At 36.5% G+C, this 27003-nt stretch overlaps 1 protein-coding gene across 1 annotated transcript in view; it reads right to left on the bottom strand.

Moving 5' to 3' along the window:
- Positions 1-5562: 5562 nt before the first annotated feature.
- Positions 5563-27003, bottom strand: part of LOC136253850 (CAP-Gly domain-containing linker protein 1-like) — a 72189-nt gene continuing 50748 nt past the window's right edge. The window contains exons 7-10 of the mRNA XM_066046511.1: positions 23247-23309; positions 22891-22959; positions 7725-9585; positions 5563-5783 (exon numbers count right to left, since the gene is read on the bottom strand). Of these exons, the coding sequence (XP_065902583.1) occupies positions 5563-5783; positions 7725-9585; positions 22891-22959; positions 23247-23309 (2214 nt within the window). The remainder of the gene's footprint in view (positions 5784-7724; positions 9586-22890; positions 22960-23246; positions 23310-27003) is intronic.

The following is a 27003-nucleotide window of genomic DNA, read 5'->3' as shown; positions in this document are numbered from 1 at the left end:
AACATACAGTTCAGACACTGAAGAAATCCTTGAAAAAAACTGCTCCAGGTTCTTTACAAACAAGAGTTTCTCATTTTCTTTTCACCTACCACTCCTCCCACTACTACTGGCATTTCCCCTGCTGAACTGTTGATGGGTAGACAACTTAGATCTCGTTTGTCCTTCCTTCACCCTAATACAGCAATAAAGAAGACAGTTAGTCAGAAACAGCATTCTCAGAAGAAACATCATGATCTTAGAACCAAATTGAGGCATTTCAACATTGGAGATACTGTGTTTGTTCGTTATTTTCCTTCAGGTAAATCCTGGCTACCTGGAACACTGACAAAAGCCCATGGTCTATTAGCATTCATGGTTAAACTGGTTAATGGTCGTGTTGTTCATCAACATGTTGACCACATTCGTGATCGTGTTATATCTGTTCCACTTTCTGATAATGAACCACACACTGATGAATGGGCGGATGACCTTACTCCAACTGTCCCATGCAATGCTCCATTATTGTGACATTCTCCACGTATTCGCAGAGCTCCAGCTCACTTCACAGCCCCTAACTTCTGACTATTTTTCTTCTTAAGTGTGGTAACAGTACTTATTGGGTTTCATGCATACACATTATTTCTTGTAATTGCATTTTTGGTGTAAGCCACTAAGGCATTAATTGTATTGTGGTTACTTGTACTTAGGTATATATAGGTCTTACTTTTTGTACTGTGTTCAGTTGCTGTAGTTGTCTTGTAGCTTTGTGTTTCAATTCACTATATATTCTTTACTATTAAGTGGGTTACTACAGACATGTACCACACCATCATGGCACTCCAAGTCAAAGTGCATTGTCATGAACAGCTCATTTTCATTGTTCACATAATCAGTACTACTGCCAGCTTGTAAGCTGAAAAATCAACACTTAGTTATTGTACCAGTCAGGTTGTCTGCTTGTTCTTGTGTTAATAAATGTAGCACATAACTGATTATTCTTATACCCTGCGCCTAAATATGTTCCATGTCTTTCCTCCAGTTCACAGTCTACGCTCATCTTTGTACGTGCTAAATTCTTTGCAAGCCACATCAATGTTCTCTTGAATTTCTTTTTAGCAGCTTTATTCAGGTTTCCTAAGTACAATGCCTTCACTATCAGAGCATAGTCCAGTTCACTACTTACATGCTCCTTTTAGTCCAGTAGCATAATGTTACAGTGAAATCTTGTCTTGGCATGATTCTTAAATGTTAACACCTCAACGTTACTCATGCCATCTATAAAGGCAGACCTATAGATTCTCATGGATTCTAACCTTTCTTTAAATTGACAGCATTCAGCACACTTCAGCAATGCCATGTACTCATGATCATCTGTCATTTCAAAGTGCAGCCACCTCATAGTCTGTAATGATTTATCTTCTCTACAGTATGCTTAGTAACAGCCCGTTTCTTAGTGGCAGAGACTCCTTCACATCATTTATCGCACTGTCTTTTTTGTCTGGACATAATTTCTGGACAATTAGGAAATTATTCAGATGTTCCGTATGTTAATCATTATTATTATGATCAGGACACACGATAGTGTGTCATGCGTCCCAAGAAGCCGACGTGCACACTGTGGGTATATTGACAGGAAGAAAGAAAACGTCATTATCACACTTTGTATCTCGGTGATCCCTTATCAGATTAGAACCAAATTTGCTACAGAGTTGCACGCCAGTCAGGGGAGTCTACATTCCACATTTGAAGGAAATCGCTCCAGCCATTTCCGAGATACGAGCTGCCAAAGTTTCGATTTTTTTTCTTATTTTTTTTCTTCTTCGTGTTTTTGCACACTTGCAAAAATTGCTATTAAATGCAAACACGCGCTCCGATCGCCTTGAAATTTAGCACACAGAAAGGGAGTCCAAAGGCGAATCCTAGCAACACATTTGGTGCAAATCCGATGAATGGTTCAGGAGTTATGACCGATTATTCGCGTAAAAACAAGATCGATTTGTTGTCACGCCTACAGGGTAAACCGCTTCATAGAATGAGTTGAAAATTACTATGTATGTGGAGTAACCATCGTAGGAGTGCCTTTTGGTGGTTTGAATGGAATCGAGATAGGGACCACGGAGATATGACACAAAACCCAACCTGTGTCACAATTACGCGATCTCTTTTTATGAATAAAAAAGTATTAGTTTTTACGCCTACTAAGCAAACCGCTTAGAGCAATGAGCTGAAAATCGGTGTATAGCTGGAATAATCTTCATAGAAAGTCCTTGCAGTAGTATAGAAGAATTGGATTACAAACCACTGAGTTATGATTCGAAAGTGAACTCCGTGTAGCAAATGCGAGATCGAGATACTCTAATAGAACAGTCACCCTAATAGATCATTCAGCTAATTTATTGACTTCATTATAGAATTCTACAAGTTATTCTGTAGGGAGTTCAGCTGCAAACAGTTAATCTTATAGACAGTTCAACAAGAAGCAAGTTACCCTGTGGACAGTTAAGCTAAAAATATATCACTGTAGAGATTCAGAACATTACAAGTCACACTGAAGAAAGTTCAGCTATAAACAAGTCATGCACCCTGTAGAGAGTTCACCTACAATTAAGTCACTCTCTAGAGAATTCAGCTACACACAATGCAAGTCACTGTGGAGAGAGATCAGCTACAAACAATACACTTTACAGAGAGTTCAGCTAACAACAAATCAACCTTTAGAACGACCAGCAACAAACAAATCAACTTGTAGAGAGATCAGCTACAAACAAATCAACCTACAGGGAGATCATCTACAAACAAATCAGCTTATAGAGAGATCAGTTACACTCAAATCAACCTGTAGAGAGATAAGCTAGAAACAAATCACCCTGTAGAGAGTTCAGCTACAAACAAATCACCTTATAGAGAGTTCAGCTACAAAAAATCACCATGTAGAGACATCAGCTAGAAACTAGACACAATGTAAGGAGTTCAGCTAAAACAAATCAACCAGCAGAGAGATCAGCTACAAACAATTCACCTTATAGAGAGTTCAGCTACAAACAAATCAACCTGTAGAGAGATAAGCTACTAACAAATCAACCTGTATAGAGTTCAGCTACAAAGAAAATCACCCTGTAGAGACATCAGCTAGAAACTAGTCACAATGTAAGGAGTTCAGCACCCTGTAGAGAGTTCAGCTAAAACAAATCAACCTGCAGAGAGATCAGCTACAAACAAATCACCTTATACAGAGTTCAGCTACAAACACATTACCCTGTAGAGAGATCGGCTACAAACAAATCACCCTGTAGAGAGTTCAGCTACAAACAAATCAACCTGTAGAGAGATCAGCTACAAACAAATCACCTTATAGAGAGTTCAGCTACAAAAAATCACCCTGTAGAGACATCAGCTAGAAACTAGATGCAATGTATGGAATTCCACTAAAACAAATCAACCTGCAGAGAGATCAGCTACAAACAAATCACCTTATAGAGAGTTCAGCTACACACAAATCAACCTGCAGAGAGATCAGCTACAAACAAATCACCTTGTAGAGAGATCGGCTACAAACAAATCACCCTGTAGAGAGATCAGCTAGTAGCTAGAAACTAGACACAATGTAAGGGGTTCAGCTACAAGCAAATCACCCTTTAGTGAGTTCAGCTACAAACAAATCAACCTGCAGTGAGATCACCTACAAAAAAGCACCTTGTACAGACTTCAAAAAAATTACCCTGTAGAGAAATCAGCTAGAAGAAGTTACCTTGTAGAGAGTTCAGCTACAAAGAAACCATTCTGTAAAGAGTTCAGCTGCAAACAAATCACCTGTACAGAATTCAGCTACAAACAAATCACCCTGTAGAGAGATCAGCTAGAAGAAGTTACCTTGTAGACAATTCAGCTATAAACAATTCACCCTGTACAGAGATCAGTTAGAAGAAGTTTCCTTGTAGAGAGTTCAGCTACAAACAAATCACCCTGTAGAAAGATCAGCTAGGATAATTCACCTTGTAGAGATTTCAGCTACAAAGAAACCACCATGTAGAGAGTTCAACTGCAAACAAGTTACCCTGTAGAAAATTCAGCTACAAGCAAATCACCCAGTAGAAAGATCAGCTAGAAGAAGTTACCTTATAGAGAGTTCAGCTACAAAGAAACCATTCTGTAAACAGCTCAGCTGCAAACATATCAACTGTACAGAATTCAGCTACAAACAAGTCACCCTGTAGAGAGATCAGCTAGAAGAAGAGTTACCTTGTAGATAGTTCTGCTGCAAACAATTCACCCTGTAGAGAGATCAGCTAGAAGAAGTCACCTTGTAGAGTGTTACGTTACAAAGAAACCACCATGCTGAGAGTTCTGTAATAAATATATGTATTATATATATAATTTGTTCATTTACTGATAAATTCAGAAATATTTAAAGTATTTAACATCTGCTTCATCTTTTCTTCTTCCTGTGGTAAAGAAAAAAGATAGGTTAAAAAAGGCCCAAAGCCGGCCATAGGCTGGTTTTGGAGTATACAAATACAAAAAGAAGTGAAATCTAATCCAAAACAGCCAAGCTGTAAAAAAAGTGTGCGGCCCTCAAAAAGGCTATGGTGAAAAAAGATGTGAAATCCAAGGTGGCGGCCAAGAAATGGCTGTGATGGTAGGTTAATGGTAAAAATTTTAATAACAACAATTAGGTGAATTTGGTGCCAAGTTGTTTTAGACTTTACAGCACACTGTATACAAAGGCACAGTGACAGGAAGAAAGAAGATACAAACGTTAGTATTTGCTGATAGTCTCTGTGCTGCCAGCCAAACAAAAGTAATTACTAACAAAAATTATAGTTAATTACAATTAAACTACTTATATATTTACTTAACAAAACCACCAAAAAGGTTACTTAATTAAGTAGTAAAAGATACAGGGATTTATCAGGGTTAAAAAAACCAAACTACACTGTGGAAGTAAGAGTGGAGTAGTAGTAAAATTAAGAGTAGGTTTGTGTCGTAATTTTTTTTGGAGATTGATAGTTGATATTTGTATATGACACAAACAGATCTTGATGTGGTGCTTTGGCTACGATATAGTCACTTGGAAGTCTGGATTGATGAGCCACTGTTAGTCTGTCCGGTAAAAATCTTACCGCGTTTAATATATACACCTGTATGTACTTTTCACTAGCATTTCTTCACTCCCATAGTTCTTGTCTAAACAGTTTATTGTGATGTCGTTCCCTAGGAGTTAAATCAGGAGAAATGTAAACAGTGGACCATGTAGAGCTGCTACATAATTTTACTGCTTGTCTCAAAATGGACCTTTTAGTAGCAAGGTTGCCAAGCTCCACTGACAGAAGACAAGGTCTTGAAGGACCTGATTTGTGACTGCCCAAACGAACAATACGTTTGGTTTGAAGGTTGGACTTCTTTGCTTACCAATTCACTGATAATTTCAGAGTCTTTTTATTTCTGCTGATCACTGGAAGCTAATTCATAGGTTCAGAAATGTTATGAAAAATAAGATTGCACTTTCGTTTCCTCAACAGCTGTAATAGCATTATAACTGTTTGATGTTGCCTTTTTGGTTAGGAGCTGGCTGCTGCACGGTCATTACGTAGCGTCCATTGCAGAAGGATCTGCAATCCCTTCAATTGAAGTCTTTATTAATTCTTTAGTATCTTTGAGAGCTTCCATGAATTGACCCACCATTTTGCTCATTGCATCAGTAATAGTTGTAGCAATGACTTGAGTGTGGTTAGAAGAGGTATCAGCAGATTGACTGTTGCTATTAGGGGTCAAAAGAGCTCGTACAGCTTCCTGGTCCACTTTGGCTTAACAGGATTAGCAGAACCAGTGTAACTGATTGTAATCCCCAATGATGTCCATGGTATAAATCGGATAATGTCTGGTTGTCGAATGTTATTTGGAGCACTGTATATAGTTAGATCCCTGGTACATACTCGTGACCTCATTGATAAGACCACCCGAAGGCCATGTACCAAGGTGTACTTCATGACAATTAGAGTTAGTATGTCAAATATGTAGGCTAATGGTCTACTTAATTAATTAACCCATTCACGGCCAAATTCTCAGGGACCACTATCCGGATTACTGAATGATGTCATATTAACCATCTTACACAGAACTACTTAGAAACCATATATCTAAATACTCACTATAAACTAAGGAGGTCGACTACTATGTTTTTGTTTACATACGTAACAGTCGCAATGAAGTTATCAAACAACAACGTCTAGACTTTGCTAAAAACCAGCCCGAACAAACAATGGAATCCCAACTAACTATTTATCAGCAATGGAAAGCTATAATGCATTAATGCAAATCAACACCTTGACACTGTCAGCAAAAGGAAATGAAACACAAAGGAGGACAACAGTAAGTCAATGATGCATGCATTGCACATACTGCAGTATGCCAAAAGGCACCTGTACTGCTTAAGCAATGTCAAACAGTGAAAAATCAAGACACTACCTTTGAAATGCACTGGTCTGAAAGCATTGGGGAATTAGTTAATTAGCTAGTCAGTTAGTCAGTTAATAGAAAATTCCACTGAATACTTTTAACTTAAAATTCCATAGCAACCTGCTGGCCTACTGGAAGCATGTTGAGTCACTCAAAAAATACCTTTGGGCTTGATTATATTATCCAAGGCACAGTTATAGTAAGGTTGCTTCTGGTCAATACATTGCGTAACACATTGAAAACCTCCATGATCACTAATATTGAGGACTACTGTGCTGTTTGATACAGCATGTGTATAACAGTTGCAGCTTCAATGACATGTCTACAGTAACTTAAACTTTGTGGCATACTGCAAAATGAAAAACATTGAACTAGTAATAACACTATATGAATAAAATTGAAAATTTTAATAAGGGGGCAGGGATCACTGAAAAGCCACGAACATTAACTGCTACTGTTGCTCAAGGATGTATATAAAACTCAGCAAAGCCATGCAAGTGATCTCAGGCAAGTGTGACAATCACCGTTAATGTATAGGGTTGAAACACAGGAACTTGTTATTTAAGTTTCTTTATCTATAGCGAAGGGTAAGCTCATACAATTGCCAATTGCTCAGCATTGCTGTATCTACACATTGGAATTTATTCTTTATATCGTCGAAGACAGCGTGGTGACCTTATTGAAACATATAAACTACTGAAAGGTTACTATGATACTGACTAGTCGAAATTGTTTACACTTAGCCCCATCTCCCACACAAGAGGTCACCATCTGAAACTCTATAAACAGCAAAGTAGACTGCAACTGAGAACCAACTTTTTCACCCAGAGGGTTATAAATCAATGGAACTGTTTACCAGCTGAAGTGGTTTCAGTACCCACCATATCAGTTATTAAAAAGAAGTTAGATGACTTATGGCTTGTCACAGGATATGGATACAAACAAAGGCCCTGTGCCTAAACTTTTATTTTTGTATCACTTGTGTGTATATCCATTAACTAATAATAATAATAATAATGTGCAAGGTTCTTTTATGGAACAATCATTTCCATTATTGCCCTCCATAATTGATTGCCTGATGCTGCTGTTGCAATTTATATACATAAAGGCAAGTTACTGCTTGACTATACCCACCAACACTGTCAAGGTGCAGTGAAAGTGATATGAGTATGGTTTCTGTTGCATAAATTTAGGCTGGAAAATATTAACATTTATGATTGATCTCCATCATATGAACAGTATTGATAATTGCAAACTTACCACTTGAATATCAGAATCTACTTTGTTACTTTGCATACTCTTATCAGAAGATGACCATGAGCATACTGACTGTTTATTCACATCTTCCAACTGTCCCTTTGATGCTTGCCTTTGTAATCTATCGTTATCCAAACTCTTTTTGTCAAGATTTACTTTTACATCCTTGTTCTGGCTTCTAATCTTATTGGTAACTTCCTTGGGCTGCTGTTCCAAATTTTCATTCTTTGATTCTGTTTCCTGAAGAGTTGGGAACTGTTGACTTGTTTCCTTAGTAGTTTGCTCTATCTCCTTTTTTGAGTTATCGATTTCTTTTGAACTCTGCATAACCACTGCTTTGCTTTCTTGTAAGTCCTCAATAGTTTGTTCTATCTCCTCGTTTAAGTTGTTATTTACTTTTGAATTCTGGGTAATTATTGCTTTACTTCCTTGTAAGTCCTTAGTAGTTTGTTCCATCTCCTTTTTCAAGTTGTCATTTTCGTTTGATTTTTGGGCAATCACTGCTTTACTTTCTTGTAAGTCCTTAGTAGTTTGTTCTATCTCCTTTTTCAAGTTGTCATTGTCTTTTGATTTCTGAGCAATCACTCCTTTGCTTTCTTGTAAGTCCTTAGTAGTTTGTTCTATCTCCTTTTTCAAGTTGTCATTGTCTTTCTGAGCAATCACTCCTTTACTTTCTTGTAAGTCCTTAGTAGTTTGTTCTATCTCCTTTTTCAAGTTGTCATTGTCTTTTGATTTCTGAGCAATCACTCCTTTGCTTTCTTGTAAGTCCTTAGTAGTTTGTTCTATCTCCTTTTTCAAGTTGTCATTGTCTTTTGATTTCTGAGCAATCACTGCTTTACTTTCTTGTAAGTCCTTAGTAGTTTGTTCCATCTCCTTTTTCAAGTTGTCATTGTCTTTTGATTTCTGAGCAATCACTCCTTTGCTTTCTTGTAAGTCCTTAGTAGTTTGTTCTATCTCCTTTTTCAAGTTGTCATTGTCTTTTGATTTCTGAGCAATCACTCCTTTACTTTCTTGTAAGTCCTTAGTAGTTTGTTCTATCTCCTTTTTCAAGTTGTCATTGTCTTTTGATTTCTGAGCAATCACTCCTTTGCTTTCTTGTAAGTCCTTAGTAGTTTGTTCTATCTCCTTTTTCAAGTTGTCATTTTCGTTTGATTTTTGGGCAATCACTGCTTTACTTTCTTGTAAGTCCTTAGTAGTTTGTTCTATCTCCTTTTTCAAGTTGTCATTGTCTTTTGATTTCTGAGCAATCACTGCTTTACTTTCTTGTAAGTCGTTAGTAGTTTGTTCTATCTCCTTTTTCAAGTTGTCATTGTCTTTTGATTTCTGAGCAATCACTGCTTTACTTTCTTGTAAGTCCTTAGTAGTTTGTTCTATCTCCCTTTTCAAGTTATCATTGTCTTTTGATTTCTGGGCAATTACTATTTTGCTTTCTTGCAAGGATGCTGCCAGCTCATTTTCAGTTTTAGATGAAACTGCTATGTTAGCTAATTGCTTTTGCATTTCCTTTACATTCTGATCAAGAGCTAGGTTTAAACTTGCCATCCCTTTAACCCTATTGTCTACATTCGTCAACGTTCTTGTTTGTAAATCCTTTAGGTTGCCTTGTATCTCCAATAATTGTTGTGCTACTTTTCCAGTTTGGTGTTCAATGTGCTTGTTTTCATCTGTGTGTATGCTTCTGATAGTACCTGGTAGCGCTTTTTGAAATGCACGTAATTCTTCCGTTAATAATTCCAGGCCTTGTTTTGTATCATATTGCTGCTTTTCCTCCAATGCTTGTATCTGCAACTTGCTTCTTTCATCAAACTTATGTTCCAAAGTTTCAAATTTCTCATTGAGTTGAAACCCAAGCTTCTTTGCTAAATCATCACTTTCACTATCCAATGGTGAATTCTATATTATACAAAATACAATAACCTCTTATGTATGAATACCATCGATAATTTTTTTAGAATGATTATATTATTGTAACAGCAAAAACTTGTTTAAACACAAATGTCAAGTGTCAGTAATATGTCACACATCATACATAGTTAACTAATCTATATATCATAAAAATAGTTGGCGTAATTTATCAAAATACCTAAAAATAAATTTATAGGTGACTAGCATTGGTACCCGCCCTATGTGCAGGACCATTCCCCCATCAATATAATGTAATGGGGAACCAAGTACTACTGTTCATTTGATATGTACATGAATCTTATGCCATCCTGCAAACATACAGAATAGCAGAACTACAGTATACATACATAAGACAACATGCAGTAGTATTATGTATATAGTACCATATTACAGTTAACTTATTGGCAAACACTTGTGCATATTTTTAAGAGATGTGCAGAAGTTTCATGCAGGTTTTAATGACAAAATGTTCTGAATAAGCAAACATGAAATTTAGTGGTGGAGTATTGAGTCTACTATATTCGACATCCATGACTTTATACTATTGCAGTATTGTAAGTACAAAAGCACCAAGAAAGTGTTTTCAAATAGAACACATGGGACTAACAAGCATGCACCTAAAGGTCATATGCTGTGAAGGAATTCCAGGATACTATGAACTTACTATGAGCAAAAAATAAGTTAAGTCAGAAAAAATGTGCACAAAAAGATACATAAAATGAAAAAATTATGCCACTGGCAAGATTCGAACCCACACCCTAGCTACACAAACTGCAACAACTACAGGGAGATGCTATACCAACTGAATTGTTTGTCCTGTGGTTTGCAATGGTCATAATGCAGAGATAGTTTTCTCTACATCATGGCCTTCAACGTGCTGTAGCTGACAAAGGAAACCATGTAGAACTTTGTGAGGTAGCCAAATGATAAACGTTTCATTTTGCTTATGAATCATTTTGATACGTGGACAAATTGCACCCAAGGCCTTTGGGTTAGCAGTTCTATGCCCTAACATTATGACTGTTTGGTTGTGATTTAACAGGAATGTAGCTCAAGTTTTCCATATCTGTAGAGGATAAATGACGGCAGTTGAAAACTTCATTTAAAACTATCAAACGGTACGGTCGTACTGTTTAAGTAGGGATCGTGGTGAATGTTTCGCGCGCCGCCAAATTTTCCACCTTTAAAAATCATCCTAGAGATATCTTACAAGATGAAAACCACCTTTACGGAATAGTACTAGTCCATATAATACATAAAACAGCATTAAATACAACAAAACACTTACAGGTGGCCGGATATAAAATTTTAAAAAATCGCCAAAATCTCCAAATTTAGTACAACTGCCTCACTGCCTCACTCACTGACCACATTCGCAAGCCTAGAGCCCAAACGAAGCAGCGCACGGTCACCATTTTACGCTACAACAACAAGCTCAACGGTGGGATGTGCCTTTTGGGGTTCCGACGAGTGTACGCCCTGTGCGCCTTCTCTTTTCTTTTATCTTCAATCAGGCTGCTTGTCTTCTTCTTCATCCAACAAAACCATATCGAGGCATTAATTTTCTATATCAACACTTTCTTTAAGCAGCATAATAGACGCCACAAAATTATTTAAGGTGCTTAGAATACGCTACTGTAGCTACGGAGGTACCGGTACTCCACGACAGGTCACAAGATCACGCCCATTCTTTATTCTATGTATATCAATCTATGGATCAAGACCACGCCTCTTTTACGCTAGCTGTATTCTGACCTCACACCTTCAAGTTAGAAGGCTGATTCGAGATACTCTAGTCTAATAATCAATCGAAACCACGATGAACACACCCTTTTTCGAGCCCTTTTTGGACAAGCACACATCTTTTGCCAGCTGACTCGAGATACTCTAATACAGCAGTCACCCTAATAGAACAGTCACACGTTTATAGCTAATTGTATGCTTTAACAAAAAACTAAACAAACTAGTATATTAAAAATTATGAATTTAAAAATGAAGTAGGGATCCAAGCGATAAAAAGCAGTAAAACAAGAGATGAACAATGGTAGTTATTACAGCATAGCTCAGTGGGAAATCCCTACTTTGGCATGGTATAACAATTATTTTGTGTTCATTGCCAAAGTAGGGATTTCCCACTGAGCTATGCTGTAATAACTACCATTGTTCATCTCTTGTTTCACTACTTTTTATTGCTTGGATTCCTACTTCATTTTTAAATTCATAATTTTTAATATACTAGTACATCTTTTTGATACTGAGCACTTTGTTTGGTGCAAAAACCACTCTGTTATGTGCAACAGCTGGTGAGAAATTGTTGGACGTCATCGGAATTGCAGATGGTCAGACTGCTCGTATGTTTAGCACTTCTGCTTTAATGTATATAGGTATTACCCTGATTAATGCATACTATTGTTCACAGTAGCACTAACTCTTAGATTTTCAGGTAAAACAAAATGGCATCAGATAATCATTAGAATTACAAATGCTGTTGATTACCAAAACTAGCACTAAAATCAAAACTACAGCCATGCAAAACTGTAAGTTTTGCTACATGAGTACGTATTTTTAATATGTAATATGTAAGTTATAGCAATGCAACAAATTGAAGTTAACATGCGTTGGTGTGGAAGTACAGAATAAATACAGTGTAAACCTACATACCATACCACAGTAAATAAAGCCAACATGCTTCAGTGATAAATAAGAGGATACAATTAGCCTTTCAGGGAAGGAAATTAAATTCAGCAACACAGACTCCATGAGATGATTGCAAGGTCCATTTGAGCATTGTACTTTAGTAAAGTATATACCCTAGTGCTAGCACCATGAATTGAAACCAATATGCTTGATTCAAGTTAGAACATGAACCAATCTTGTAGGATATGTGGAACGTGATGACATTATAATGATTCATTGTATAATTCGTAAACTATTTTGACAGGTTTAAGATCATGAGATCCTAGCTCCTAAAACACATCGCAGAAACATGGTAGTCATGTGTATTTTTTGTATGCACACATATGAAATCCATGGTAAGTGGTGATTGCACTCCAGGGGTGTGCACTGCTCAAGTGCACACCGCCTGGGTGGTACCGCATCAATCAGCATGTTAATTTACATAGCACAAGTTTTGTTTGACTACCCGACTACAGTCAAAAGGTAGAGCATAAATGAAACAGCACACAACCATCGCTTGTAACACTAAACTTGTATGTGAAATGTTACATTTTAGGTTCAAATGAGTATCTGCCTTCTGCTCTTTATACTTCTCTATTTTTTGTGAGGAACCCACATTATAGAGTTTTCATTTTGATTATATCAAAGGATCTTATGCATCCTATTTTCTAAAAATGATATTGTCATCATAAATAATGCATTTGGAGCACTTAGGCTGCTAGATAATGGTGCATGTAGATAGCTGCTTTAATAGTGATCAATTTTGCCACGTACTGTGAGTTTAACACTACCTCCTTAGTGATTGCCTCGGAAACTGGATATAGCTTGATCCTATTGCAAACTGTAAGACTAAGCCATTTGGGCACACTTTTTCACAGCTCGGCTGTTTTGGTATAGATATCACTTATTGAAGTACCAAAGCTAGCTGCATGGCTTTTTTTGAAGACAGCACTCTCTTCGCACCTTGGTTGTTGTGGTGTAGGTATATTTATTGGTTTGCCTTGATTATTTAGATACGTATTAGATTATCACTGCACTTAAGCACTGTTTCTGCTATAACCACAACCTTGAACAGTGACTGCTCTTGAATAGTAGCTATACTAATGTTTTAAGGTCAATGAAAGTAGCTGAGTTTTTTAAATACAATATTACATATGTAACAAAATATTTCTCTTGGAATTGATTCCATCAAACAAACTACTTTATACGTATAAGAAAAAGTCAAAACACTGACTTCTGCATTATGAATGCTAAATAAATAAGAATGACAAAAATTGATCTATAAATGTTCATGTGTATCATCTAATTATTCATCAGCATCAAACTTAGTACCTAATTTTATTTTAACTTATATTAAGTATATGTGACCTGGTCTGCGAAAAAGATTCTTATAGCCTTTCCAAATTATCAAGTTTGACTAATCATAACTCCTCATGTTTTCATCCTATTACCTTCATATTACACTAAGTTATAGTGCTATGTTAGGGGTATAAGGGGACCACATTTCAGAGTGATACCACATTTGCAAGACAAGTTACAGGTTGCCGGCTGCAATTGAAAAGGCTATAAGACCCCCTTTTCGCAGACCAGGTCACATATTATAAGTGTCACATTTTAAGAAAACCACACTATATAGTTGTGTTTTGGTCATGATAAGCATATATACATACGTATAATTATATGTCTCATAGTGAGGTTACAAAGCACTGATACATATTACATGACAGCTACACCAGCTTCCTCCAGGGATATACAGTTAGGCACCGGCCAAATATGCCAGCATAATTTAAAGCATAATAGGTTACCAAAAGCATCAAGCATAATGCCAGGGACGATGTTTGAAAATTTAATTAAAATGCGCAACACACGCGCCTGAAAGAAAGCAAATATTCACTGCCAATAGTATTATTAGTGAATTTGACATTTAAAAGCACATAATATAACTTATTAAACCGTTTCTTTGTTGGTTATTCACACTTTGCAGAAATAAGATCGAGATACTCTAATAGAGCAGTCACTTACTCTAATACAGCAGTCAGGAAAGGCTGATATACTCTAATAAAACAGAGCATAATCTTGATTTTGAAAGCATAATTTTGAGCATAATAGGCTTAATTTTTGAGCAATGCTCAAAAGCATAATAGGTAAAATTTTGGGCATAATAGGCCGGTGCCTATATACAGTATGTACTTCCAAGTCACAAGGATATACACCAAGTCACAAGATACTATACTATATACGTACATGCATTATACACAATGCATTTCTCAAAAATATGGTTTGAATTCCTCAGAAATAGATTGTTCAATCATGTGGAAAACCTAGCTTCTACTGTAGCAATTGTGCTGAGCCACAAGATTGTATGTTCACGAAAATTGCATTATTGTTGTCATCACTGTTTAAATAATGCACAGTACATATGTACGTATACACGTATACACAATAAGGAAACTGCCTTACTTGCCACATCTACGTAAGTAAATATTAAAGGTACGTAACATATGAAAACTTTGAACCTCAAATCATAGATACTATACTAATAACACAGGATTGGAAGGTCTGTTTCGTGCATAGAACTCCTCGTTCTACTGGAAGTAATCAATTTGACAGTTACGTCATGTGATTAGTTATGTTGCTATCTTGGTTGCTATGCTCTATTATCACAGCACGGGATTAGGCTCTTGTTCCACGAGCTGTAAGTTGGTCCGTACAAAACAAAAAAACTGTAATTGTTACACTAAGCCACACTCAAATCACTTAGCTTCGCCATAATTTCAGTAATTGTCTGGAGGATGGAGGATGCTTAGAAATACCCAAAACAGGTACAGAAGCTATGTCACTTGCTGTTTGGTTAACACTAAAAATCTTCTGGAAAAAGCGTTGAATTGTACCAACGTACAGTACAATCCCTTTGGAATTGTCTGTACTTAAATACAATAGCATTAGTTTTCACTGTATGTCTTCAAAGACTTGGCAAAGAGTACAAAATATGGTTTCGTAGTGTTCCTCAATTTACGTTATGTTACAGGGTGTACAAGACAATTTGAGCTTAATTGCACAGAAATACACACTCATATATCATCCTATACAATTACCTCAGTTCTTCACTACCCTTAGCTAAGTTGGTATTGAAATAACCAGACTTTCGTAGCCTTCACCAACTGAAAGGCAAGTCTGCGAAGTATGAGGAGTGCTTATTTGGAATGTACACGCTGTATTGAGTCCACGAACAGAGCTTCTAATCCCGTGTTATAGTATAGTATCTATGCTCAAATTAAACAAAACTATTTTGTGTAAACAAACTTTCTAGGAGAAGGTTTAGCTCATGTAGCTAGTTCAACTGCACATGACAAATTTCTACGTACCTGTGATATAGACTTTTTTGAATGCTTTCTTGGCTTGATTGGTGGTGGTTTTGATTGATTATATGGTCCTTCCTGAGATAACATCCTAATCTCCTATAAAAATACAAAGATTTGTAGTGAAGATCATCATTATAATAAGAAGTACTTAAATAAGGGAGTCCATCACATAATTGCAAATCTATTTTGACACTTGTTTATTATCTCTGGTTATATTAGCTAAAGCACTGTTTAAATTTGTTTCCCTCATTTTAGCACTTTTCAATTTATTAACCAATACTAACTAAAAATCTTTAAAGTTTTTGCCACTTGTTTATTTATTATTCATTAATGAACTCTATCCATTGCATCAAAAGAAAAATTCTATTAGATTTACATACATATCAAACAGCACAGTAGTACCGTTTAAGTAGGGATCACCTTAATAATTTTGCACGCCGCCTGAAATTGTGTATTTAAAAATCATCCTAGAGACATTTTACACAATGAAAATTACCTTTACGGAATAGTACTAGTCCATATAATATATAAAATATAACAAAACACTTATGGGTGGCAGGATATAGAATTTTTTTTAATTGCCAAAACTTGAATTTTAGTCTCACTGCCTCACTGAATCTTTATCTTGCTGTTGCATGATATGCAACCGCATGATGTACAAAAGCACTGCTGCATGAGTTTTATGACTCCTGCGTGTCTGTTAGTACTGCTGCTGCTACTATTGAACTACAACTCTGCACAAGTATTTTACTTCCACTCTAGTATTGCTGCCACTGCATGCATGCTCTTCACTATAGGCTTGTGACAGGCAACTCCTAACTGTTGTTGGCATGTAATATCATGCCATGCTTATGCGACTGCTACACTATTCAGTGACCACCTCAGTTGTCTAATCCCATTCTAATACTACTAGCTCATGCATTATCAATATATCACTGACATCATACCATTAATTATGTAGCTAGTCGGTATTTGCATGCATTTCAAAGGTCAACAGTGTATTTTTTCCTTTTAAAGTAGTTTGTTGCCCCAGCAACAAACAAAAGTTAACAGGCTAGCTTCCTTTGGATGAGATGTCAACATGTAACACCAAGTGTGACCATATGCCACTTGGTTGCATAAGCGCACATCATAATTAATTCCACAATCCTAACATAGTAACAGGTCAGGCTTTGCTCATCATTATTATTACTGTCATGTTATGATTGTTTGGTGCTTTACCAGGATCACTGAACCTCGAATATTCCTCACGCAGTAGAGGACCTAAGCTTGTGAAGTTAACGATATCAAAATTTCCCAGCCACCCATCCTGATAACCTGCTTTCTTATTATGTTGCTTCTGGTAACTGAGGTGTGAACGCAAATTGTTGAATAATTAAACTTAATAGCTGCCTAGTCCAAGGCTGAATGTGTGTGTTATCACTAAATGCTAACTGTCATTAAATTTAATGTGTCACAACTGAATGTGCTAATACTTATTACAATTGTATGTTTACAATGTGGTTGTTGAATGTTGCTGCTGCTGGGTTGACGTAAGTAATACTGGATGTATAATGTAAAGTTTGCTGTGACAGTGATAACACATACACATTGCCTATTTGGGCTGGTGTATCATACCTCAGTTGCTTTACCTCCCCCAAAGAGTTGTATGTATATGTATGTATGTATGTATGTATAACTGGTCTGTAAAGTGATATATTGTTGTAATATGTCGTGGTCGCATGTCGTAATGTTATAGAGCTTGGTGCGGTGAAAGGGTGGTTTGTGTAGGAAAGCATGCAGTAATGTGTCGTGGTATATTTGTATGTGCTCAAGTTAGCATGTTATGTAATACTATTATCTCCTTAAGCATAGAAGCTCGTAGACGTGCTTGAGTTATTCTGATTCCACCTTTGCTTACGTGAAATTTACCACCAGCGAGTTACATTGCAGTTACATTCTGCCATTGCACATGCATATGCAGCTGTTGCACTTCAGCTGTACAAAGCAAGGCAATTTTCCACACCATCTTGTATGCCTTATTTCTCCTTCAGTTGCTTGCTCTCTTGCAGTTGCTTGCCCATCCTAGCACATGATAATTAATTACTGTACAGGTACAAATTTAACCACTAAATTGTCATGCTCATTTGTACACGTATACCTGGAACTAACTGGTAGTGGTTAATTTTTTTCTGCTAAGTATTAATTTACTTTCCTTTGGTTGTTTATATAACTTGTAATATCTCCAGTATACACTAACTGTTGCACACCTATAGCTCAATGGCTGTTACTCTCTGCAGGCTTGCTCCATGCCCATGCATATGCATGTTCATTGGTGGCTACATGCGGGTAGGAGGTGCGCATATCCATACCAAGGTTGCACATCACCCTCTCCATGTATATAATAATACCTTAGTATAGTGTTTACCTGGTTTAACAGTAAGATAGCTGTCAGAGTCTAGGGCCCTTTACAAGCTTTCCATGCCTCTGCAACCTATCTACATTCTTAAGCAATTAAATATTTCGTTTGGTTGCTCATGTAACTTGTAATATCTCCAGTAGACACTAACTGTTGCATAGATATATAGCTCAATGGCTGTTGCTTTCTGCAGGCATGCTCCATGCTCATGCATATGCATGTTAATCGGTGGCTGCATGCAGGTAGGAGGCTAGGTGCATTTATCCATACCAAGGTTGCACATCCCCTCTCCATATACATATAATAATACCTTACTATAGTGTTTCCCCGATTTAATGATAAGATAGGTGTCATTGTCTACGGCCCTTTGCAAGCCTTCCATGACCTCTGCAACCTATCTACATTCTTCTTATGTAATTTAAATATTTACCAGCTTGTTTTGGGGATACATACCTCTAGTCCTCAGTTGTTCTTGCCTTCGTCAGTGCATAGAGTTTGTGTGCACAGGAGTATTCTTGTACTTTAAACTTGAAAAGCATCTACATACAATATAAACTCTATTATACCTATGCGAGTTCATGCGATCGGTGATAACCAATGTCTAAAATCATTGCAGGCTTATATACTACATATATAACCTCTTTAGCTCTAGTTGTAAGTTATAAAGCACGATTGCCCATGTGCTCTATTGCAGGCTAATAGCCCACGGCACTCACACCAGTGTGACTAATCACCCAAGCCATTGAAGGTTGGTAGCCTTCGCCATACTGAGTGGCCGATCACCCCCAGCCAACATGGGTGCTACCACTGGATTGCTTTTATAAACATACCTAAATACTTTGATGATTAGTGGGAGAAGGTAATGTTACTGTTTCATTTGTTAATGTAAACGGACAAGTCCTGGAGATATCACGGAAATACTTCACCATGTATCACAATAGGATTGATTATGGGTTGTGACCAAAACATGCCAATATATGCGGTGAATGTCTACCATGCCAAACTATGCGTGAGTTACTTTGTTAAACCAGTTTGTGTGCTTTCAGGCTGCTAATAATTCTTGCAACACTTGTTGATTATAAAAGTACTAGTGTATGGTGAAGCTACACGACTATAAAGTTCCATAAATATTTAAAGCATTGTCTTGCTTATTATGAAAAATAAAGCACAGGAGTGCAGCCATTGACATCTCAGCCGCACACCTTGTGCTTTATTTTTCATACAGCATGGGCAAGAAAATTCTTTAACATATATGCAAAGTAACATACTTCAACAACAACAACACCTTCTAGCTTACATAGCTGTTAATTTAATTTACAAGTACTGGTTTGACTGGTTCTTCCACTGGTTAGAAATCATTTGTTCATTCGCTTAGCTTAATTAGCTGGTATGAGTGTTTAGTATTCTATGTAGCTAGTAACTTATACTAGTGCTTATGTTAAATATTATATCAACCAACATATGACCTACGTATCTCAACTTTGCAGCATAACCTTACATTATTTACAGATCTTACATAAACATAATAAAATTAATGATCGCCCATTAAGTGTCATTAAAGAAAGTATTATCAACAAAATCTAGGAAATGACTGGAATGTGTTAATGAGAAAATGAGGTAGTATATAAAAATAGCAGGAATAGGAGAAATCTATATAATTATGTAAAGCTGAAATGAGCCGTCTGTCTGTCTGACCATCACGCCACTTACTCACCAAACTTGGCGAGAATCAACACTTTCTGTGCTGATAATGAAGCACTCATCATCCAGCTACCTAAGATTACTATCACGAGTTTACGTGCGCTTCCATTCATTCTCTACAGCACATAGAAGGTGAGGTGTAGAGAAAGCTTGAGCAGCATTCCTTTGAAAACCACAACACAAACTGTTCAAGTGGTAGATCTCCTGTTTGGCATGTAGGAGGTCCCATGGGATCAAATCCATGTAGTGGCATTTTAAAAAAAAATTAACAATACCTTTTGGTGCATACCTTTTTAAATCTCAACTTTTAGCTCATAGCATCTTGGCATGCAAAGCACGTATCGATGCAAAGTTTTAGCAAAATTAAATTTCCATAATCTGGCAACTCGAGCGTTGTTGTAGCAAACCAATATGTGCTTTTGTTTGCTCTTCATAGGGTGATGAAGGCACTGGTGTAGGGAAGGATCACTAAAAGTTGAGCTACATTCCTGTTAAATCATGCTGTGGCAATTTGCGCAACTCCTTTAACCTCAAGTTAGTATAACCAATCTGGGTTCAATCCCTGCCTAAGCCATAACTTTTTTTAAATTAATGAGAGACTTTTTTGATGCACCTTTTGGTTCTATCTGACCATGCAATTGTTTGTTCACAAACTCTTATACTCACAGTTTTTCAGCACTGGCTATAGGCTGCCATACATCATAGGGACTCTTATAGCACTTTTGTGGTAGGGATGGCAAATTGCCATCAAATTGTGTGTTTGTCCAGTGTGTACGTAAAACTTCTTTGAGTTTTTCCTACTTAATGTTCAGATTTAGCTACCTCATACTGCTGTGGAAAATAAGCAACTTGGATACAAAAGCCATACATGTAGTTTATCTTTGCACAACTATTTCACTAATCCTGCTTACATCCTTTCACTCTAGATCTGCTTAAAGGATCATACATTAATATTAATGGTGATTTTTAAATACCTGCATGGGTTTTGTATGGCAAGACGTATATGTGTCACTACAACATTAAAACTGAAAGCGCATAGCGTGGGGAAGCAATTCTAAATTGCCATGTAGTAACTATATAATTGCAAATTGTGTTGGCCTATATAAATTTTGCACAAGTTCATTTCTTTCTGTTGACAGTAAGGTATTTCTCTTTCTTGGCAGTAAGGTAAACGTCACGTAGAAACTGAAATTGTGCTATGTGAACAACACCTGTATGTAGGTATATAATTATACAATTGCTTTAGCTTGCATGTAGATTAACTAACTGTTTGTAGCTGAACTCCCTACAGAATAACTTGCAATGTAATAATTCTATAATGGAGCAAGTTATAAATGTAGCTGAATGCTTTATTAGGGTGACTGTTCTATTAGAGTATCTCGATCTCGCATTTGCTACAAATAGTTGCGTTTCGAATCATAACTCAGTGGTTTGTAATCCAATTCTTCTGTACTACTGCAAGGACTTTCTATGATGATTATTCCAGCTACATACCGATTTCCAGCTCATTGCTCTAAGCGATTTGCCTGGTAGACGTGAAAATTAATAGTTTTTTTAATCATTCATAAAAATCAATCGTGTAATTTTGACACAGGTCGGGTTGTGTCATATCTCCATGGTCTTTATCTCGATTCCTTTCAAACCACAAAAAGGCACTCTTACAATGGTTACTCCATCTACTTATCAATTTTCAATTCATTCTCCAAGGGGTTTACCCTGTAGGCGTGACAGATTTTCGACCTTATTTTACACAAATAATCAGTAATAACTTCGTGAATGTTCATCGGATTCCTACCATAGTTGGTTAGAATTGTCACGTGCGCAACTTCCGTTTCCAATCCCGGTAAGCGTTACTATATCTGAATAATTGAGCTACATTCCTGTCAAAACCACAAACAATAAACTTCAGCGCTTTGCATCATTAATTTCAGCAGGATGGCATAAGGAACACACATTTTTCGAAAAACAATTTGGGTAAAGTGAGTGTGTGCCTGGTTTAAAAAGTTATGTAAGAAAAATTGATATATCAAGCACAAAAACAGCTGAGAGGGCAATACTACATGTACATAAATGTATAAACATTGTTCAGACATTGCATAATTAACCTAAAGACTAATTACATCAGTAATTGCATAATTATCAAACAAATTGATTTGTAAGTTAATTAAAAACAAAAAGCAAAATTAAGGTACCCACTATTTGTTCACAATTAAGATTAAATTTGATTTCATGTGTGCATACTAACTTTAGCACATTTGAAAGGAATTTAAAGTATGTATTTGTAACATGGGTATGAGTGATTTGCCTGATGTGTATGCCCAAAGCCCAAGAGCTACGGGAATACATATAGGTAAATCACGAGTGCCTATGTTACAGCTAATATGCAACACTTCTGTTCAGGCTGATAGACTTGATGCCAATATGAGCAATAACAACTGGATTCATTCTATATGCATGCCTGAAAGATTCGATTATAGTTAGGCAGCAAGTAACATTGTAGCTATGATTGTTATAATAAATGGACAAGTCCTACAGATATCATGGAAAAGTCGAGTAGGGCAAATAAATTATGGGGAATTTACAAGCATTTTAATGCTTTTGTGTTGTTTAAAGACTAATCACAACGTATACTAAAGACCTAAAGAGAGGTAAGCTTTGTTATAGAGTGGTTAACTCGTGTCATCCGTAATGTGGGCAAGTCTGCTTCAAAAACATGCTGAAACACTTGTGAATACACTGTAAGACAAGCTCTCACCTTTAAGTAACATTTCCCAACTTGCAGAATGGCAAGGGTACTGAAACACCTTCATTTGGGTGCTTCTTGTGGCAACACTTCAATTTATCATAATTATGTGAGCATTAATATATTCCCACAATCAATTTCAGTCTGAGCTTGTATAAAACAAACAGAGGGCTGTACCACTACTTCATCCACTTCAAGGCTATGCTTGCTTTGATGAAAGTGGCTTGCTCTTTTAGAAGTGCAACCACTTTTCCGGGATACATTTCAATGTACACCGGTGTACATTTAGATGTCTCCCTATAAAGAGGCACACATGGCAAATGTATCCTCTGGAATTCCTTTGATCTGAGGTGTCAAAGTGTTACACATACAGTATGTAGTACATAAATTTATGTACATATGTATGCACATACATGCAAATCTGCTGGCAATGACTCTGTTGAGCAACTTCTTCTAATTGGCTGTTGATAATCAGACTGCACCTAAACAAACCACACTGAAGTAATGTTTACATTAATGCTATTATGAAATCAGATACGTACAGAATATGTACATAGTTCCTTTCCATTACTTAAAATTCTTACACCACTTACTGTACTCTACATATGCAATTACATGCATATTGAACTCAATCTTTAATAATGATAAATTTTGTTGTTGATTACCACTCAATGAAACTACATGTCACTGCTAAAATTTAATTACAAGAATGTTAATTACATATACTTTGTTAAGTAATTTACATGACCAGTGTTATGTGTAACCTTACATTTAATTGAACAACTGAGCCACCAAACCTTAGACTATACACAGGAAGACTTGCTGACATTTCCTGGGAGTATAAAACAGTGCACAAAAGTATGAAAGCACGTATGCATTATAGTTGACATGAACATTAAAACTGTTATATGATATACAAATTATTTAGCTGTGGCTTTTAAAACTTGGGTTAAAAGGTATAGCGGTCATTCCATGTCAAATCAACAAGGAATTTAGGGTCATCGCTCTGATTGTGATGGAACTTGGTGCAATTATAGTACTGGGCTCCAATTAGAGTTAAAGGGGATTAATTAAGAATACAGCTAGACTGCATGAGTCAATAATAATAATTATACAACCAAGTAGTAAAAATAATACGAAATGCGGTAAAATTACATCGTTAATAAATAATGAATGAATAAATAATAAATAATGTTTGAGAAAACTACGAGGCCTAGAGACACGAACTAAGCGGGGATAGATTCGTCTGTGAATGAAGGCACAATCGTATAATAAGTACGCCTGTTCGTGCTGATGACTTTACCGTACGTGTAATTCTATACAACGGCCGGCACCACACCCTTGTTTAATTACAGATTGCTCGAACGAGATGATTAGTAAACGTCCGCGGAGAGGCCAGGCGCCACTTTACTGGTAAGCAACAACATTACAAGTATGTTTAAATATTTGTAACTGTGTATTTTGTGTGCAGGATATGCGCTCCAAGCGTCATGCAGTGAACGACCAGTTGGGATACCAGCTGATGCGCTCATAAACAACCAGCTGGAACAGCAAGGTAATGAGTAATGTAATACTTGTACCGGTAGTTGTATTATAGGTCTACATCTTCATCCTTCATCTGGCTTGCTGGCGGCTGGAATTATTTCCACTCAGCTTAACTACTAGTCTACTGTGAGTCTGTAATAGCTAAACAAGAAGCCGATGCAGTGCTGCATATGCAACAATGTGTAACTATCTCCTGTATGTTGTGCATGGCTGTATGCATAATATTATAGACTGTACATGTGATCACAGTGCCAATGCCACACCGCTGATATACAGGTACATCACCAGTGGCCTCTAGTTACAACAGAGTCTGTTGTGCCATATTAGCTTGATTGGGATAAATTGCTAATTGTGCCTTCACCATATCCCTTATTCTGCATAGCCTCACTTCACTGCTGAGTCATCTTCAGAGACACGTCACACCTACAATATATAGTTTTACTTTCAATATAGCTAACTTAACTTGGTTTTTTTGTGTAGGTTGTATTTTAGTATTGTGGTTTTCTGATGCCAGTTAAACTCCCTTGCCTGTGTACATATGCATATGTATCATTTCCACAGGTACACGCACACTGCTCTGAGTGTTTCCTATGGCACTGTTTATACTTGCCCAATGGGTAGGTTGCAACGTAAGTGTATGTACTTGGTTGTATGTGACGCGGTCCAAGTAATAATAATAAGACCAATGTTATATAAATTTTTGTAAAATATAGTTGCCAGCATTACCATACATTTCTTGGCTTCACCAGATATTAGCTCCTTTAGTTGCTAGTTACTTTTAGCTTCATGGACACATCCTTTTTGCTTTTGTATGAGGGTATTGTTGTATCATAAATCTAGGTATGTGGTACACAATTAAGACCATCTTATTGGGATGCATTCTAAAACAACAAGCTTAAGATGGCAACACTTCAGACATTAAAATAAAACTGTCTTATAAAGAGGTGAGCATTAGGTGAAATTATCTAAGTGCCGTTTTATTCCACCATTCCATTCCAGTCCACCATCCCAGTCCACTGAATCCAGACACCCTGTACTACCTGGGCATTATCACTCATGCAAAGTTTTAGCTCTATACACCCCATAGTTTCTGATTTAGGACCACAAACATTTTGAATGTTTCATGAAAAAAAATGGTCCATCTTTAGTTACAAAACTGACTATAACTTTGCAATACGTATATATATAATATATATTAAACACAATTTTCACTGATGGAGGACTGTTGGTAGACCTTTCCGTGATCCCTAAATTATGGGACATCTACTTAAAAATTATGGTTCAAAATTATTGAAAATGTTATTCCTTTATATTTCAAAAAACAATTCTTCCTGAAATGCTTCGATTTTTTTGCAAACAATGAATGGGTCATGGTTTATGGTTGATCAAATTATTGTGGTGGGACCACAATGGGTTCAAGAGATATAATGAAATATGTTGTGGCATGCAGTGGAATTTTGTAGTCTATTATTGCTGTATATATGAGAGTGTACACCTCCAATAACCACTCACAACAAAGTTTGTCTTACAGAGTGAAGGTGTCTAGGTACAGTGTAACCTGTATTAGTGACCACCTGGATTGAAAGACCACCTATGCACTGCAGCTAATTTATACTTCATTAATTGGATATTAATATATATATATATATATAACACCAAAGCATCAACCCTTTATAACAAATCCAAAAATGGTCCTTGTTAGACAGGTAGATTTTAATCACAGATCTGACCTCCATGTGTCCAGCTAATCAGTCCAGCTACCTCATAGTACTGATTCTTCCATAGTAAAAATAATAATCATTTCATTATTAAATCTTACCATTATAGACATTAAGGAATGCAACTGAAGTATTTAGGAGTAGCTGAAATAGCTTCAAAACATTAAAACGATGATTATTTTTAGAGACCCCCTCCCCTGAATCTGCCCCTGTACACACGTTGCAGTGCACTAGCTTTGTTGCCACATTGCAAACTACTAAAACTACCATACTTCTTGACACACAAAACAGCTTTTGTTTACTTATTTTATGGTGTAAGTTAATTCAAGTAGATTTTACATATACATTTAGACCAAGATACTTCTGTGGCTTCTGTACTATGAGCATTTTATAATGCTCCTAGGAATGGAGGGGTTTTATCATAAAATTGTACCTCAATGTGTGAAATACATGTAATTACTACATTCATAACCACTTTGAAGATAAAGTCATAAATTCATGCACATACTCACGCAATAGGTAAATGTGTTGACCATATTTTCATGTGTATTTAACATTTTCCTATACTGATATTCAAAGCGTGAATGCAAAATACTTGGAAAAACCATTTGGTAATTATAGTACAGTAGACCCTTGGTTATCCGATCCTCATTTATCTGTACCCTTGTTTATCTGAAATTGGAAATGGCGAGTATTTTGAACATAAGGTATGTTCTATTAGAGTATTTCAACAGAGTTCTGAATATAAATGTATGGACTTCAGTTATCCGAACAATTAAATTATCTGAACACTTTTGTCATTGCCTCAGAACAAAGGGGTTCGGATAACTGAGGGTTCAGTGTACTATAGAATCACATATTGAGGGCAAGCAAGTATTCACAATATAAAAACTCTTGGTACAAGTATGTATCTACTGTATACAGTGTAACTCTTCTATTCTCTGGACCATTTATAAAGTATCCACTTTTGAGTAGCCACAGACTTGCATTTGGTGCAAATGTACATACAATCATAAAGTGAGATCATACATACAATCGTTTCTTACAAATCGTACACAAAAAGTAATCATTGATGGTAGGCAGTCTTCGCCTTGCAGTGTAACATCAGGTGTACCACAAGGATCAGTGCTCGGTCCAGTGTTGTTTCTGATATATATAAATGATATTGTAACTAACATCCACAGTCAGTTGAGACTTTTTGCAGATGATTGTTTAGTTTATCGTCCTATCTACTCACCCGAAGATCATAAGATACTCCAAAGT

The sequence above is a fragment of the Dysidea avara genome, chromosome 4, assembly GCF_963678975.1.
Source record: "Dysidea avara chromosome 4, odDysAvar1.4, whole genome shotgun sequence".
Taxonomy (NCBI): Eukaryota; Metazoa; Porifera; class Demospongiae; order Dictyoceratida; family Dysideidae; genus Dysidea; species Dysidea avara.
The sequence above is the reverse complement of the archived record's forward strand: the minus strand, read 5'-3'. Positions and strand labels throughout refer to the sequence as shown.